At 44.0% G+C, this 16,370-nt stretch overlaps 1 protein-coding gene across 2 annotated transcripts in view; it reads left to right on the top strand.

The window, feature by feature from the left end:
• Window positions 1–16,370, top strand: part of HOOK3 (hook microtubule tethering protein 3) — a 253,534-nt gene that overhangs the window by 132,417 nt on the left and 104,747 nt on the right. For both annotated transcript variants that reach the window (XM_030194473.1, XM_030194474.1), the window contains exons 9-10: window positions 7,552–7,715; window positions 10,658–10,798. In XM_030194473.1, coding sequence (XP_030050333.1) covers window positions 7,552–7,715; window positions 10,658–10,798 — 305 coding nt within the window. The remainder of the gene's footprint in view (window positions 1–7,551; window positions 7,716–10,657; window positions 10,799–16,370) is intronic.

The raw sequence follows: 16,370 nt of genomic DNA, 5'->3' as shown, positions 1-16,370 counted from the left end.
GGAGGGCATACAATAGTGGTTGAATGCTGGAAAGCACTTGGGCGGGGGGAGGGGATGTCTGGCTGAGGTGTCGGGAGTGTTGTGACTCACTTACTCGGATCCCATCTAGGGGTTTTATACTCCTGGCTGGTGTAACAGGGGGGAGATGTGGGGGGAGGGACTGGGATAGAGGGATAAGGGTGGGTTGTGGGAGGAGGGAAGACATAGGTAATAATTATTGCTCTACTGACCTGTGCTGCTCACAAGGGGGAGGTGCATTGCTTTTACACTTTGCAGATATTAGCTGTCTTTTACACGATAAGACATGTGTCCTGAGCTGAAGATAGTCTCCTATAATGTCAAGGGACTTAACATGCCTCAAAAAAGACAGAAGCTTTATGGAGAACTCCACCAGTTAAAACCACACATAGTTTTATTGCAAGAAACACACCTGCGTCGCAAACACGAGAAATTTCTCTCCTGCCCTGGTTACTCAGGAGTCTACTGCGCATCCGGTGCGGACTCCAGGAGGGGAGGAGTGGCGATACTGCTGCAATCTTCACTGGGGGCCCAGGTGATGCAGACTAAAAGGGACCCTGGGGGGCGTTTTTTATTTCTACAACTTAAGATAGACCAAGTAATCCTCACAGTGGCATCAATATATGCCCCAAATTCTGGACAAGGGGAATTTTTTAACAAAATACAAGCCTTATTGGGGACCTTCACTACAGGGGCGCTTATACTTGGGGGTGATTTCAATGCTGTTATGAGCCCAGGACAAGATCGCTCTGGGCCTGTCAGGACGGAGGGGCACAAAGAAGCACGATCGCTGGTCTCGTTGGCCTATTCCCTGGGGCTCTTAGATCTTTGGAGGTTGACACACCATACAGAAAGGGACTATACATATTACTCTCCAGTGCACGAAACATACTCCCGTATTGACTACATCTTCTTAGACACCACGCTAGTGGAATTAGGCCCAAATGCTGGAATTGGTAGTATGACGATATCTGATCACGCCCCAATATGGGTCACTCTCCCAAAAATTCAAACTGAAGTGAAAGATAGACGCTGGTCTCTGAACACAAGCCTGTTGCAGGATGAGCAGGTGGTGGAGGGTTATAAACAGGTGTTTAAAGAATACCTTGAGCACAACCTAGCTTCTGGCCCACCGATGCATGTGGTGTGGGACGCTTTAAAAGCGGTGTCCAGAGGACATTTTTTGCAATTGGCTAGTACTCGAGCAAGAGCCCGTAGATCCCGCTTAAACACATGCATGGGGCGGATACAGGCATTGGAACAACAGCACAAAGCTGGTCCCACGCCGCAAATCTGGGATGCCCTGTGCAGGGAGAGAATGGCACTGAATCTGATGTACTCGGAACAACTCGAGTTAATAAGGGCGAGACAAGGGGTACAATCGTACGAATTAACTAATAAAGCTGGGCGCCTACTGGCAATGCGACTGCGAAGACAGAAAGTTGATAGAATGATTAAGCAGGTGAAAGACAGAGGGGGTGATTTGTTGCGTCATTCGGCTTTCATCCGTGAGCGCTTTAGAGAATATTATAAGAAGCTCTATGAGCAGGAGATCGATCCTCCTGGGGAACAAATAGACAACTATCTGCAAGATAGTGATCTCATCCCTTTAGCTAGGCAACACCAGGAATTGTTGGAGAAGCCTGTTACACCTAAAGAGGTCCAGGAGGCGATTGGAGGTATGCCCTCAAATAAGTCTCCGGGGCTTGACGGCTTTCCCAACGAGTTTTATCGGACATTCGCCGTTGAATTGGCCCCCCTGCTTGCTGATATGTTCAACCAGGTGGGGGTGGGGGGAAATCTGCCGCGGACAATGTTGGAGGCCTGGATAGCGGTGATCCCAAAACCCGGCAAAGATACCACTGACTGTGGCTCTTATAGGCCCATATCTGTCCTAAATGCCGACGTCAAGATTCTGGCTAAGGTCCTTGCCAATAGGCTTGCACCGTTGATGCCAACCCTAGTGCACCCTGACCAAGTGGGCTTTGTTTCCTACCGAAAGGCGATGGACAACATCAGACGCACCTTAGATCTTATATATCTGGCCAAGCGAAATCAGAGACCATTATGCCTCTTAAGCCTAGATGCAGAAAAGGCCTTTGACAGGGTCCACTGGCCTTTTATGTATAGGACCTTGGAGATCTTGGGGTTCGGTACGCGGTTTAAGGGCTGGATACAAGCATTTTACTCCTCCCCTAGAGCCTGCATTAAGATCAATGGCAGTCACTCAGACTCTTTCTCCTTGCATAGGGGCACACGACAGGGCTGCCCTCTCTCCCCCCTTTTGTTTGCACTTGTTATGGAACCATTTGCCTCTAGGGTTCGGAAAGACCCGCTGATGGCAGGGCCTACTGTGGCAGGGAGAATGCATAAAATGGCACTCTTTGCGGATGATGTTTTGCTGTATATAACCCGTCCCCGTGACGCGTTCCCTAGACTTGCTCAGCTTATTGAGGAGTATTCTGTAGTATCAGGTTTTAAAGTCAATATGACAAAATCCGAGGCCCTAAATATCTCCCTACCGGAAGCTACAGTTGCAGAACTTAAAGTTGCTCATGCTTTTCGGTGGGCGGGTAGACACATTAGATATTTGGGGGTGAATCTCACTTCCAACCTGTCTGATCTATTCTCTGCCAACTATAGAGGCCTGGTCCGAGCCCTTGCAGCAGATATGGAACGATGGGGTGATTTAGAGGTCTCCTGGTTTGGCCGTATAGCAATTCTTAAGATGAACGTTTTACCTCGAATCTTATACTTATTCCAGGTGCTGCCTGTAATGATGCCCAGGCGATTTCTAGCCTCATTGCAAGATAAAATTGTGCGTTTCGTCTGGGCAGGAAAGCATCCTAGGTTGTCCCGTGCCCTGTTGTACCAAGGAAGACGCCGCGGGGGACTTGCGGTCCCGAATGTCTTCTGGTACTATCGGGCGGCCCAGGGAAAGGTAGCATTGGAGTGGTATCAGGCATATCCAGACAGACAGTGGGTGCACTTGGAACAACATTCCGCAGGTACGACACCGCTGGGAGCGCTTATGTGGTTACCAAAGACATTTCGCAAGCTCGACGAGAGCGTTTGTCCCTCGGTGGAGGTTACCCTTCACTACTGTTTCCGGGGGGTAAATGTACCTTGACTCGTTTGGCCCCTATAGCACACAACCCATTATTCCTGCCGGGGACGACGGAGGGTTCGGTCATGCGGTGGTACAGGGAAGGGCTACGAACATGGGACCAGCTGTATGATGGGGACACTCTTCTTGAATTTGGAGAGCTGCAGTCACGAAACCCTGGGGTGTTGAGAGATGATTTTGCATACTACCAATTAACTCACTTCCTGCGCACCAAGGCCGTGGCCACGGTAATCCAGCGGACCAAGGGCTACTTAGAGGAGATATGTGATAAGTTAACCACTTCTAGAGGCCTGATAGGTACACTTTACAAGCACATTACTATGCAGCACCCTGTGTATGAATGTCATAGGAGAGGATGGGAGAGGGAGCTGGGGGTGACACTGGATGTGCCGGGGTGGGAGAGAATAGAACGTGAAGCGACAAAGGTTTCCACACATGTCCCGCTAAAGGAAAATGCTGTGAAGGTGCTATACAGATGGTACCTTACCCCTGATCGCCTCCAGCGCATATACCCAAACACATCAGGTCTCTGCTGGAGGGGATGCGGCATGAGGGGGACGATGGGGCACCTCTGGTGGAACTGCCATAAAGTGAGAGCTTTCTGGAAAGCGGTTCAAAACAGGTTGCAGAGCTGGTTACAAACGCCCATTCCGTGGGCCCCGACGGTGTTTCTTTTTGCTGTAAAAGTAGAGGGCATGCCGGCAGCGCAGCATAAGCTGCTGAGGCAGGCGGTGTGTGTTGCACGAGTAACCATTGCTCAGCACTGGAAGCACCACGGGGTCCCGTCGGTTAAGAGATGGCACAATAAACTGAAACATGTGTGTGAGATGGAAAGACTCTTGGCAGTCAGGAGACATCAACTGCACAAGTGGCATGATATATGGCAGTTTTTTGCTACTGCAGTAGGTAATTACTAGCATAGATGCACGGGAAAAATCTGTATGATGCAAAGTGAGACAGCCATGAAGGGCAGGGAAGAAAACAGGGGGTGGGAGGGATTAGGTAGGTCTTAATTTTGGAAAGGGCGACTGTTGAGAGGTGGGTTAGGGGGAGGGGAATGTTTCCTTATTAAAACATAATAATACAAAGTTGAAGTTTCTACAGTTATATTTTACTGTTGTACGGTAGCAGTTCATTGTTCTACTTGGACTTCACCTTGCTGAGACTATATTGTAAACACTCCAATGTAGAGCGATGATTATTGTACATTGTTTATTGCAAATTTTCAATAAAAGACTTCTTACAAATAAAAAAAAAAGAAAATAGGGAGGATTAGTATGAATAGATCAAAAACAATATCTTAGAAATTAAAGACAAATGCTAATCTCTTACTCTCCTTAGCCCCCAATACTAGGCGGACCCCAGAAAATTGAGGGAAAAAACTACAAGAAAAGGAGATTTAAAAAATCTAAAAAAAGCAAAGGGCACCAAGCAAGCCAAACACTAAAGCTCATAAAGTGACTAGTGGTTAATAGCTACCTGGCTAGGTGTTATTAATTGAATAGGAAATTTGTTTTCTAGGAAATATTGTTTAGAGTCAAAGGAAACGTAACATACATTGTCAAATTTTACAGAACATTTTACAGGAAATTTCTAAAGAAAACTCCATTATTCTGAAGAACTGTAGTTCACAAACTCGGGTACATCTTATGCTGTTGCTGAGTCCCTTTGTAAACATCCAGAAAGCTCCAAACATTTTTCCATAAAAACAAGATCTATGCTGAGAGAATAAATTCAGAATATGATTTCTATCTGTCTCAAACACAAATGATACAAGGAGTCATACAATCTTTAGCTAATTCACTGGAAATAGAGATTTTTACTACTTCGTTACTATATTAGAGTAGTAACGAAGTAGTAAATATCTGTGATAGTCAAGCTATGTTACTATTAGCTGAGGCAGCTGAAATTCCATTGCCTGCAGGTTGTCCCATAATTTGTCTGTTTTCTATATGGAAAATAAAGGGGCTCTTTTATGGAGCGGAGGTAGCCATACCACCACATGCCAAATTGGCCCTACTTATGTTTTTTCTAGTGCAGGGGGTGTACTCCTCCAGGAAATGGCCCCATGCCAATGCCTTGGCTTAGCACATAGCCATTTCCTTCCAGACAAAAACCCTGCCTTTTACCGGCGGTGGTAAATGGGGGCCTTGCCATGTGCCGACACCACCACAGGCCCCCTTTTACTGCTGTTTGGTAAAAGGACCTCAAAATGCATTATTCAGTGGGGGTAAAACATCTGGGGGAATTTTCAAAATATCTCCCATATTTCTTAGAGGTCCCTAGGTATCATATGGGACCTCTTCTTTTCTCCATCTATACTTCTTCCCTTGGTACTGTGATCTCATCCCATGGTTTTCAGTATCATTTTTACGTTGATGACTCCCAGATCTACCACTCCACACCAGAAATCCAGGCCAAAGTATCAGCCTGCCTGTCTAACATTGCTGTCTGGATGTCTGAGCGACTTCTGAAACTAAACATGGCCAAGACTGAGCTTCTTATTTTTTCCCCTAATCCAACCTCTCCTACTCCCCCATTCTCTATTTCTGTGGATAACACTCTTATCCTTCCTGTCTCATTAGCTCGTAACCTTGGGGTCATCTTCGACTCCTCCCTCTCCTTCTCTGCACATATTCAGCAGACTGCTAAAACCTGTCGTTTCTTTCTCTATAATATCAGCAAAATTTGCCCTTTCCTTTCTGAGCACACTACCAGAACCCTCATCCACACTCTTATCACCTCTCGCTTAGACTATTGCAACTTGCTTCTCACAGGTCTCCCACTTAGCCATCTCTCTCCTCTTCAATCTGTTCAAAATTCTGCTGCACGACTAATATTCCGCCAGTGTCTTTATGCTCATATTAGCCCTCTCCTCAAGTCACTTCACTGGCTTCCTATCCGTTTCCGCATACAGTCCAAACTCCTCTTATTGACCTATAAGTGCATTCACTCTGCAGATCCTCAGTACCTCTCCACTCTCATCTCTCCCTACATTCCTCCCCGGGAACTCCGTTCACTGGGTAAATCTCTCTTATCAGCACCCTTCTCCTCCACCGCTAACTCCAGACTCTGTTCCTTTTATCTTGCTGCACCATATGTCTGGAATAGACTTCCTGAGCCGGTACGTCAAGCTCCATCTCTGGCCGTCTTCAAATCTAAGCTAAAAGCCCACCTTTTTGATGCTGCTTTTAACTCCTAACCCTTATTCACTTTGTTCAGAACCCTTATTTTATCATCCTCACTTTACTATTCCCTTATCTCTTGTTTGTCCTGTTTGACTGTCCTAATTAGATTGTAAGCTTTGTCGAGCAGGGACTGTCTCTTCATGTTCAAGTGTACAGTGCTGCGTACGTCTAGTAGCGCTTTAGAAATGATTAGTAGTAGTAGTATGGAAAGTTCAAGAACCTTAAATTCAACTTTTTAAAATTATTGTCCATATTTACGATGTAATCCCAAAATATCCTGAGAGATTTTACTTTGCACCACCTGTACTTCAGTCACTTTCCTTCCAAGTAATTCCACTGTGACTGAAACCCCCACTGAACCTGCTTCAGTCTGTTTAGTTGTTATGCCCTCCAAATCCTTCTCCACTTGAAATAATTTCTCAGGGCTAGATGCACTAAACAATTGTTAGAGCCCTTCCCTTACTGATTCCCTTAGCGAATCAGTAAGGAACGGGCATGCATCAAGGAATAGGAATGCAAATGAGCTGCTCGTTAAACAGTCGGCCAGTCGGCAGGAGTGTAGGTCAGCATTCTTAGATATCAAAACACAAACTGCAGACAGGAGAGACCCATCATTGGAAGGTAGCAGCTGACCTGGTCAGCAAGAAAGATGAGCTTCACTGCTAGATGACCACTGGCAGAGAAAGAAACCCAGTAAATGGCTAAGTTAGTGATCAGGCAGATAAAATCTCTTATAAAGAAAACAGCCAAACTACCAACAAAGCTCAAGTACTTAGTTTGCTTTTGTCTAGTCACAATGTAAGAAATTACCTCTTTATATAAACTCCACCTGTTGGAAAGTAGTGCCGATTTGAAGGGTAATATAAGCATATGGTCATAGACCAAGGGTAGGCAACTCCGGTCCTTGAGAGCCGCAGGCAGGTCAGGTTTTCAGGATATCCACAATGAATATGCATGAACTTGATTTGCATACACTGCCTCCATGGTATGCAAATCTATCTCCTGCATATTCATTGTGGATATCCTGAAAACCTGACCTGCCTGCGGCTCTCAAGGACCGGAGTTGCCTTACCCCTGTTATAGACTATCAGTTTGTTCTTTTCTTTTTTTCTTCTTTTTTTTTTGACCCTGTTGAGCTGATTGTTAACCCTTCTGGTGGAGAAGGCCAATCATTCTGTATCACTCCATTATCATCACACGTTTGTTGTGTTCTCTTAGGTTGCAGCACTTCAAGAAGAGAAGAGTAGTTTGTTAATTGAGAATCAGATACTCATGGAACGCTTAAACCAGTCTGATTCTCTAGAAGATCCCAACAGCCCTGCAGGAAGAAGACATCTGCAGCTCCAGACACAACTAGAACAGCTCCAGGAGGAAACATTCAGGTTGAAAAGGCTCAATTTATAATAAAGTCTTTGAGATTGGTATGAAAAATTTAAAATACAGCAGGTATCACTTACATATTTCATTTGCATAGAAATAGATGGCACTTGCCTCTTTTTATGATCCATTTGATTTTTGTGATCACCCTGGTGATCTAAAGGTGAATGGATTACGTTTTATAACAATTAAACTTTCTGTAAGTGAGGGTTGATGTTGAAGAGACTGTTGAGAAGGAAGATAGGAAGGAAAGGGCTGTTATGTCAATGGAATAAGTGTAAATTAAAGGTCCTCTTAGCAACATTTTCAGAAAGAGCTCCGAGTTATGAGGTCCTACTCTGAAGATTCAGGAGCAGCTGCAAGTGGATCCCCTTTGCTCTTTTTGCTCCCCTGCACTGCAGAAACTGCTTGGCCAAATTTCCCCCCACCTTCTATAATTCCTGTAGATCAAGATTTTAAGGAATCTGAGGCTTTAAGAGTGTTAAACAATGTTCTGTACCTCTCGTATACTGAGGTTGAGGATTACCCCAAAGGCTGATACATAACAATTAAAATGGTGTCTATGGGCAAAAATACTCTTCTACTTTCAGTTTTTTTTTTCTCTCATGGCATGTAGACCATTAAAGGGTCCTTTGATAGTGAGATACTATATTATATGGTTAAACACACTTGGGGAAAAGACTGAAGACCTTTCACAGTTCCTTCTTTAATAGGCTAACAAGTGTGTGCAAAAGAAAAATGAAAACAGGGCAGCTTTCCCATAATTAAGGTAGGGTGGTTGCAAAAAAATCAGTTTTGTAAGTAATATAGCTCTTGGTCTCCTTTGGACAGTATTCTCCATTTCAACAAACATCTTCTCACTGCTTCACAGACTGGATAGTTGTAAGAGCTCCTTACTCATCCTTATGGTGCCTTTATCAACACTATTCTGATGCTCTCATCTCTTTTATCAGTTAGTGTGATCTTTAGGGCAGTGGATAAACCCTATACATCACCTTTCAATCTTTTGTCTATGGCAGTAGTGTGTTCTGTGCTCTGACTCATTTGGTGTTCATTCTACTCTCCTTTAGGGCCCTGTTCCCCAATATACAGATTTTCCTTGTTCAGAACATGTTAGTGGATAAGACCTTGGGAGGGTTGGTATCCCTTGTTTACTACAAGGTAGCAGTACTCACCAGCTCCACTGCTTACAGCTATTCAGATCTCTTTTCTGATAGGGCCTGTCCTTTTGTTAGCACTGCTTTATTGTTCAACTAGGGATGGACAGTGAGGTAGGAAAGTTACATTGATTTATGGAAAATTTAAGAGCACAATTGAAATAGTCTGTTCAACTCTAACCCATTTGTCAGAAATAGTAAGTCTAGATCCCATGTTTCCTCGATGTGTTACTTCAGTAAGTGGGTGTCTCCTTTTTAGGTGCCCAGATGCTGTTACAGAATACTAATGTCTAGGTCAGTGTTTCCCAAGTCTGGTCAATGGAGTACCCCTTGCAGTGACGTTTTTAGGATATCCACAATGAATATGTATGAAAGAGATTTGCATATAATTGAGGCAGTGTATGCAAATCAAGTTCATGCATATTCATCGTAGATACCCTGAAAACCTGACTAGTGTTTAAATGCCCCTTTCTTAAAGACCTCTTTCTGCCCCTTTCACACTGGGGGACTAAAGGTACTTATTTCATATAACAGGTTCTGTATAGTTTCTCTAACCTCCATTGTCACCCAATCACAAGGGGGTCTGTTCTGGGGTGGCATTAGGAGCCGTAATTGAAAACTAATTCCCATAACTACTGCTTTCTGTCCAAAACTGAGTGTCACTTGTATGGGATCTACCTTGTAGGCTAAATGTAAGGTAAAGAGAAGATAGAATCAATAAAAATAAAGACAGAGATAGGTTTAAATAGATAGGTACATTTTATTCCTTACCCTAAGACAAGTCTTCAAGTTGATACAAATACAGACATCAGACAGATTCTGGGTTCATCTGCACAGCGCCCTGCCGTCTGAGAGAAGCGTTGGGGAGGACTCCGAAACTAAGGCAAAATCTCCCCTCTTTTATACACAAACCTCTCCATAGAAGTACATGGTGAGATACCTTGCTCTCAATTTCTTACATGATACTTTCCCATGCGGTCTTATCAGCATGTTTTGGGAACAAGTTGTTTTTCTTATCTTGCGGTTGAGATACCAGTGTCACATCTCCCTGTTGCAATACTTTTCATACCATCTTAGGAACTCTGTATGACCTCTGTATCATTTTATACAAAAATAATAAGCTGTATTTGATTTAAAAATTGTACCAATTTGTGGCAGGACTCATTGTTCAGACCTGCTTTTTGCAGATTCTCAAATATTAAATCATTTACTTGTTGTTTGGCCTAGTCAGTACTTTTTCAGTTGTTTTAGGCTGCATAGCTTTGGCCATCACTATTCCAGTGGTAGCCTTAAAGCCAGGCCATATATTAACACTAGCAAGGGGTACTCCAGGACTCGGACTTGGGAAACGCTGGTCTAGGTGACAAAAATCTCAGTAACTGCAGTTACACCAGCCTTAGAAGCCATTTAACTATGGTCTCCTAAATGTGACAAGGGTGTTCATAACTTAAGTATTCTATAAGTAGTGCCCATAAGTGGCAGCCTCACCCATACCCCTCCCATGCTCCACCCCCTTTGTATTTACATGCTGTGCCACTTATGCATGTTTGTACAGAATAAGCGCTTAAATGTTTTGCTGCCATTTGCACAACATAAATGTACACTTACCTGCAAGCTTACAAGTATTCTGTATATTCACGTGCACAAGTGGTGCTAAAAGTAGGCACTCAGTTATAGAATTGCCTCCTTAGTATCTGTATTTACAAAAAGTAGTTAACCTTCAAGTTATAGAGAGGGAAACGGGATGGATATGAGTCAGCAGAAGATTTGAAGATATTTTGTTGTTTCAGACTAGAGGCAGCTAAGGATGATTATCGAATACGCTGCGAAGAACTAGAAAAGGAAATCTCAGATCTACGGCAACAGAATGAAGATCTGACTACCATGGCAGATGAGGCTCAATCATTAAAGGATGAAATGGATGTACTCAGGTAAATTGGACAGTTTAAATAGCATATATATGAAAATTCAGCCTTAGTTTAATTTGAATAGCTATTTTATCTCCAGTTTCGTTATTTTTCCCATGTGAAGTTAAATCAAAGCATCTAAGGTTTTGGTAGAAAATGCAAGAGGTAAATGGCACCTTATGGATTACCCAGTGTATCGGGGTATGAGTTTTCAAAGTCAAGTGTCCATGTTATCAGATGTAGGGACCTTTCTTCACTTGAAAGCTCATGCCTCCTTAGCTTAGTTAGTTTCTAGCAGGGCTTCCCAAACCTGTCCTGGGGACGTAGTAGTCAGATTCCAGGTATCTATCATGAGTATGTATGAGAGCCAGCATATGCAAATTTATCTCCATTGATAACTTGAAAACCCTACTGGCTGTGAGGTCCTTAGGATAGGTTTGAGAAACCACCAGCTTTTTCGTAGCTTTACTGCTATTAACTAAATGGCTACCTCATCACTGAAGTAGTGGAAGTCCAAATGAAATCAGGAAATGTAGATTCTTGTTGATGGTTGCTGACAAGTCAAATAATATTTCCTTTTTAGATCACTGGTGAAGCCACATCTTGAGAGTGTTACTACTACTACTTAACATTTCTAGAGCGCTACTAGGGTTACGCAGCGCTGTACAATTTAACAAAGAGAGACAGTCCCTGCTCAAAGAGCTTACAATCTAATAGACAAATGAACGGTCGGTCCGATAGGGGCAGTCAAATTGGGGCAGTCTGGATTCACTGAACGGTAAGGGTTAGGTGCCGAACGCAGCATTGAAGAGGTGGGCTTTAAGCAAAGACTTGAAGACGGGCAGGGAGGGGGCTTGGCGTAAGGGCTCAGGAAGGTTGTTCCAAGCATAGGGTGAGGCGAGGCAGAATGAGCGGAGCCTGGAGTTGGCGGTGGTGGAGAAGGGTACTGAGAGGAGGGATTTATCCTGTGAACGGAGGTTACGGGCGGGAACGTAAGGGGAGATGAGGGTAAAAAGATAGTGAGGGGCAGCAGACTGAGTGCATTTGTAGGTAAGAAGGAGAAGCTTGAATTGAATGCGGTATCTGATCGGAAGCCAGTGAAGTGACCCGAGGAGAGGGGTGATATGAGTATATTGGTTCTGGCGGAATATGAGACATCCAGCAGAGTTCTGAACAGATTGAAGGGAGGATAGATGGCTAAGTGGGAGGCCGGTGAGGAGTAAGTTTGCAGTAGTCCAGGCGAGAGGTAATGAGAGCGTGGACGAGAGTTTGGGTGGTGTGTTCAGAGAGGAAAGGGCGAATTTTGCTGATGTTAAAGAGGAAGAAGCGACAGGTCTTGGCTATCTGCTGGATATGCGCAGAGAAGGAGAGAGAGGAGTCAAAGATGACTCCGAGGTTGCGGGCAGATGAGACGGGGAGGATGAGGGTGTTATTAACTGAGATAGAAAGTGGAGGAAGAGGAGAAGTGGGTTTTGGTGGAAAGACGATAAGCTCGGTCTTGGACATGTTCAGTTTCAGGTGGCGGTTGGACATCCAGGCAGCAATGTCGGATAAGCAGGCCGATACCTTTGCCTGGGTCTCCGCGGTGATGTCTGGTGTGGAGAGATACAGTTGGGTGTCATCAGCATAGAGATGATACTGGAAACCATGAGATGAGATCAGGGAGCCCAGGGAAGAGGTGTAGATTGAGAAGAGAAGGGGTCCAAGGACAGATCCCTGGGGAACACCAACAGATAAGGGGATGGGGGTGGAGGAAGATCCATGAGAATGAACTTTGAAGGTGTGATGGGAGAGATAGGAGGAGAACCAGGAGAGGACAGAGCCCTGGAACCCAAATGAGGACAGTGTGGCAAGAAGTAAGTCATGATTGACAGTGTCAAAAGCGGCGGATAGATCGAGGAGGATGGAGTAGTGGCCTCTGGATTTGGCAAGGAACAGGTCATTACAGACTTTAGAGAGTGCTGTTTCTGTCGAGTGAAGAGGGCGAAAACCGGATTGAAGCGGATCGAGGATGGCATGAGAGGAGAGAAAATCAAGGCAGCGGCTGTGGACTGCGCGCTCAAGTATCTTGGAGAGGAAGGGTAGGAGGGAGATGTGGCGGTAGTTGGAGGGGACAGGTAGGGTCTAGTGATGGTTTTTTGAGGAGTGGCGTGACTACGGCATGCTTGAAGGTGTCGGGGACAGTTGCAGTGGAGAGAGAGAGGTTGAGGACATGACAGATGGAGGGGGTGATAGTAGGAGAGATGGTGATAAGTAAGTTGGTGGGGAAGGGATCAGAGGAACAAGTGGTGCATTTTGAGGAGGAAAGAAGGCGGGCGGTTTCCTCCTCGGAGATATCAGGAAAGGAGGAGAAGGAGGTCTGGGTTGGTTGGTTGAGGGAGAGGGTTGAAGGGTGAAGAGGAGGAGGTGGCTTGGTAGTGAACTCAAGGTTGATCTTTTGCACCTTGTTATATCTGTTCTCTAGTAGCTTCATTACCAGAAGGATAACTTTAGAAAGCATTTTCCAGACATAAAGCATGTTTTACATGCTGAAAATGGCTCTTATAAAATTGTATCGATGAATACAAGATTGTAGATGCTTATTGACACCATCTGTAGGCATTTTGGGGGTAGAGTTGAATTGTATGCACCTTCTGTGGAGCAGGTATAAATGTGTGTTCTATTGGGGATAGTTTAGAGAGTCAGTTTCCATTACATCCCAAGGATCAATCCAGACAGATGGGTTGTGACCATCTGCCAGCAGGTGGAGGTAGAGAACTCTAATGAGTTGTGCATTATAAGGTCCTGTGCGTAGCAGCTATCTTCAGCAGGCAGGATATCAACTCCTGTGCAGTGTGGTGACTTTGGTGTGGCCTCCTATCTTGCTTGCAGGTTCAGTAGAGTTTGGGGTTGAGATTATCCTGTGCTACAGGTGTAAATCTAATGGTCTAGGTCCCTTCCTGCTCCCCCATTGCCACTTTCTTCCTCTCTTTCTGTCTTTCCTTCTGTTTTTCTCCAGCCTCTATTTAAAAAAAAAAAATCAGCTACTGCGGTTCTCTTTGGGAACGCTTGTGCTGGATTTTGGGCTTCAGTGCTTTGGAAATCACGAGAATGTCAGTTTCCTGTGAGTATATTTTTTATTCACTATGTCTAAGCATGTTAAGTCTTGTGTGAGCTGTGGGGTAAGCTCTCTGCTACTGGTTCTTGCTAGCTATGCTTTTGTTTAGCGGACATCCAGCTGTTAACTGGGTTTTTCCGCCAGTACTCCGTCTCATGTGGGAAAGTGCTCTTTGGTTGACTTTTCCTCCACAGATGGGCTTATTACAGGTCTTATGGCCTGGCTATTGAGAGGGCACAATTAAGGAAGAAGTGTTACACAGAAGATGTTATTACTACATTGCTACAGGCAACGGAGCGGTCCACTTCTCTGTCTTCTTCTAGAAGGTGGAGAACTTTTGAGAGCTGGTCTACACAGAGTGATGGTTCTCCACTTCGTGCTTTGTCTCAACTTTTGTCCTTCCTTTAGGAAGGCTTCAGAAAAGGCTTGGCTCTCAATTCACTCAAGGTTCAGATTGCAGCGTTGGCGTGCTATAGAGGTAGAATACAGAATATCGTGTTAGCTGCTCACCCTGATATCATGCAGTTCCTGAAGGGAGTCATTCATCTGCATCCCCCTCTACGCATTATTTGTCCTCAGTGGAGTCTTCAGGTGGTTCTTAAGGCCCTTCAGTCAGCTCCCTTTGAACCCCTTTGTTCAGCAACTATCAAAAAACTCACTTTAAAGGCAGTTTTTCTAGTGCAATTTTGTCGACATGGAAAGTTTCAAAGCTTCAAGCTCTCTCTTGGAGGGATCTCTTTCTCCGTTTTTCTGCTTCGGGGATTTTGATATGGACAGTTCTGTCCTTTTTACCAAAATTTTTATCTCCTTTTCATGTCAGACTGTTTCTTCCTTCTTTTTCAAGGGAGGTCTATTCTGCAGAATACGCTTCCTTGTGTCTGTTTAGATGTTAAGTGAATCCTTATGTGTTATGTCTCTGCTATCAATGATTTCAGGCAGCCTCCAGTGCAACTGTGGCCCGATGGCTCAAGGAGGCTGTTTCTTCTGCTTACTTTCTGATGGGTAAATCTACTCCTGTGCATGTTAAAGCTCACTCTACCAGGTCTTTGGCAACTTCTTCAGCAGAGTCCAGGGTGATTTTATTGGCAGAGATCTGTAGATTGGTGACATGGCGTCTTATTCTTTTGTTAAGGGTTGCCATCTGGTTGTGTCTGCTCGGGCGAATGCTTCTTTCGGGGCCACAGTTCTCACTGCAGGGAAATCAGTCCCTCCCCTCTTAAGGATTGCCTTTGTACATTCCATTTATCTGGACTGATCCTTGGGATGTAATGGAAGGAAAAATTAGAGAATTACCTGATAATTTTCTTTCCTTTAGTCCCAAAGGATCAGTCCAGAGCCTGCCCTTCTGTGATAGTATTGATTTTTCAATGTTCTATGGCATTTCATGTATTTATAGTGTTTCTAGTTCTGTTATTTCTAAGGCACTAGTTTTGCTCTACATTTCATGGTTATCCTTTATAAAGGCTGGAGTTTCTTTTCTGTAAGTCGTCCTCTTTCATTGCTTTGTTATCAAATACTGGCTCAGTTGCTATGCACAGGAACTTATAAAGCACAACTCAGTGTTCTGTGTCTCCACCTGTTGGCTGATGGTCACAACCCATTTGTCTAGACAGATCCTTTGGGACTAAAGGAAAGAAAATTATCAGGTAATTCACTAATTTTTTCTTTTGGTATATTGCAGTACACTTTCAGGTTGCTTGCTACGATAACATGTGCTTTGCACTTAAAGCAGAGCAGCATTTTGAACTTTCTTGTAAGATGAGCATGTTCAACTGTTTCTCTCTTTTTTTTTTCTTTCTAATCTGCATTGGCTATCTGTAGAACAAAGATCAGTGTTTAAAGCTAGTGCTTTAATTTTAAAGCTCTTGCTTGCGATGGACCTAAATATCTTTGGGATTTGTTAGTTCCATATTACACCATGATATAGAATTCACTGCTGGATAATTTGACGAAGCAGAAGGATTGTGTATTGTCATAAGCTTTTGAAAGCCTGGTTATTTGAGCAGGCTTTCAGAAATTGATGAAATGTATGTTAATATTTGTTAGTGTATGTTTGATTTTTATAGATGTCTTGTAATCTGCTCTAGATAGTCTTTTTTTTTTTTTTTTTTGACTAAATGGAATATAAGTCAAAATAAAAAAAGGCACTTTCTTAGTGGCATTCCAGACCAGTCAAGACGCTAGGGTTGTTCACTCCTACCAGCAGATGGTCAAGCATCTTGACCGGTCTGGATGCCTAAAGGAAAGAAAGTTGGCAGGTAAGACCTAATTTCTCCATAGCTGTGTATGTTGCCTCCATAAAATAGATGTGCTTTTGAACATTTCACATAGGTGCTCTTTTATGAAATACCCCCCTGTACAGGCAGTCAAGAGCAGTGATGTCTTAGATAAGATTTATGGCCCAGTGCACCTGGGAGAGTACCTTTCTTATATAGGCTACTTCGGTACATTATGTGTGAGAGAAAGGCACTCTTGTAGCATACTGTCCTGACCTATACT

Source organism: Microcaecilia unicolor, chromosome 2 (assembly GCF_901765095.1).
Source record: "Microcaecilia unicolor chromosome 2, aMicUni1.1, whole genome shotgun sequence".
Lineage (NCBI taxonomy): Eukaryota > Metazoa > Chordata > Amphibia > Gymnophiona > Siphonopidae > Microcaecilia > Microcaecilia unicolor.
The sequence above is the reverse complement of the archived record's forward strand: the minus strand, read 5'-3'. Positions and strand labels throughout refer to the sequence as shown.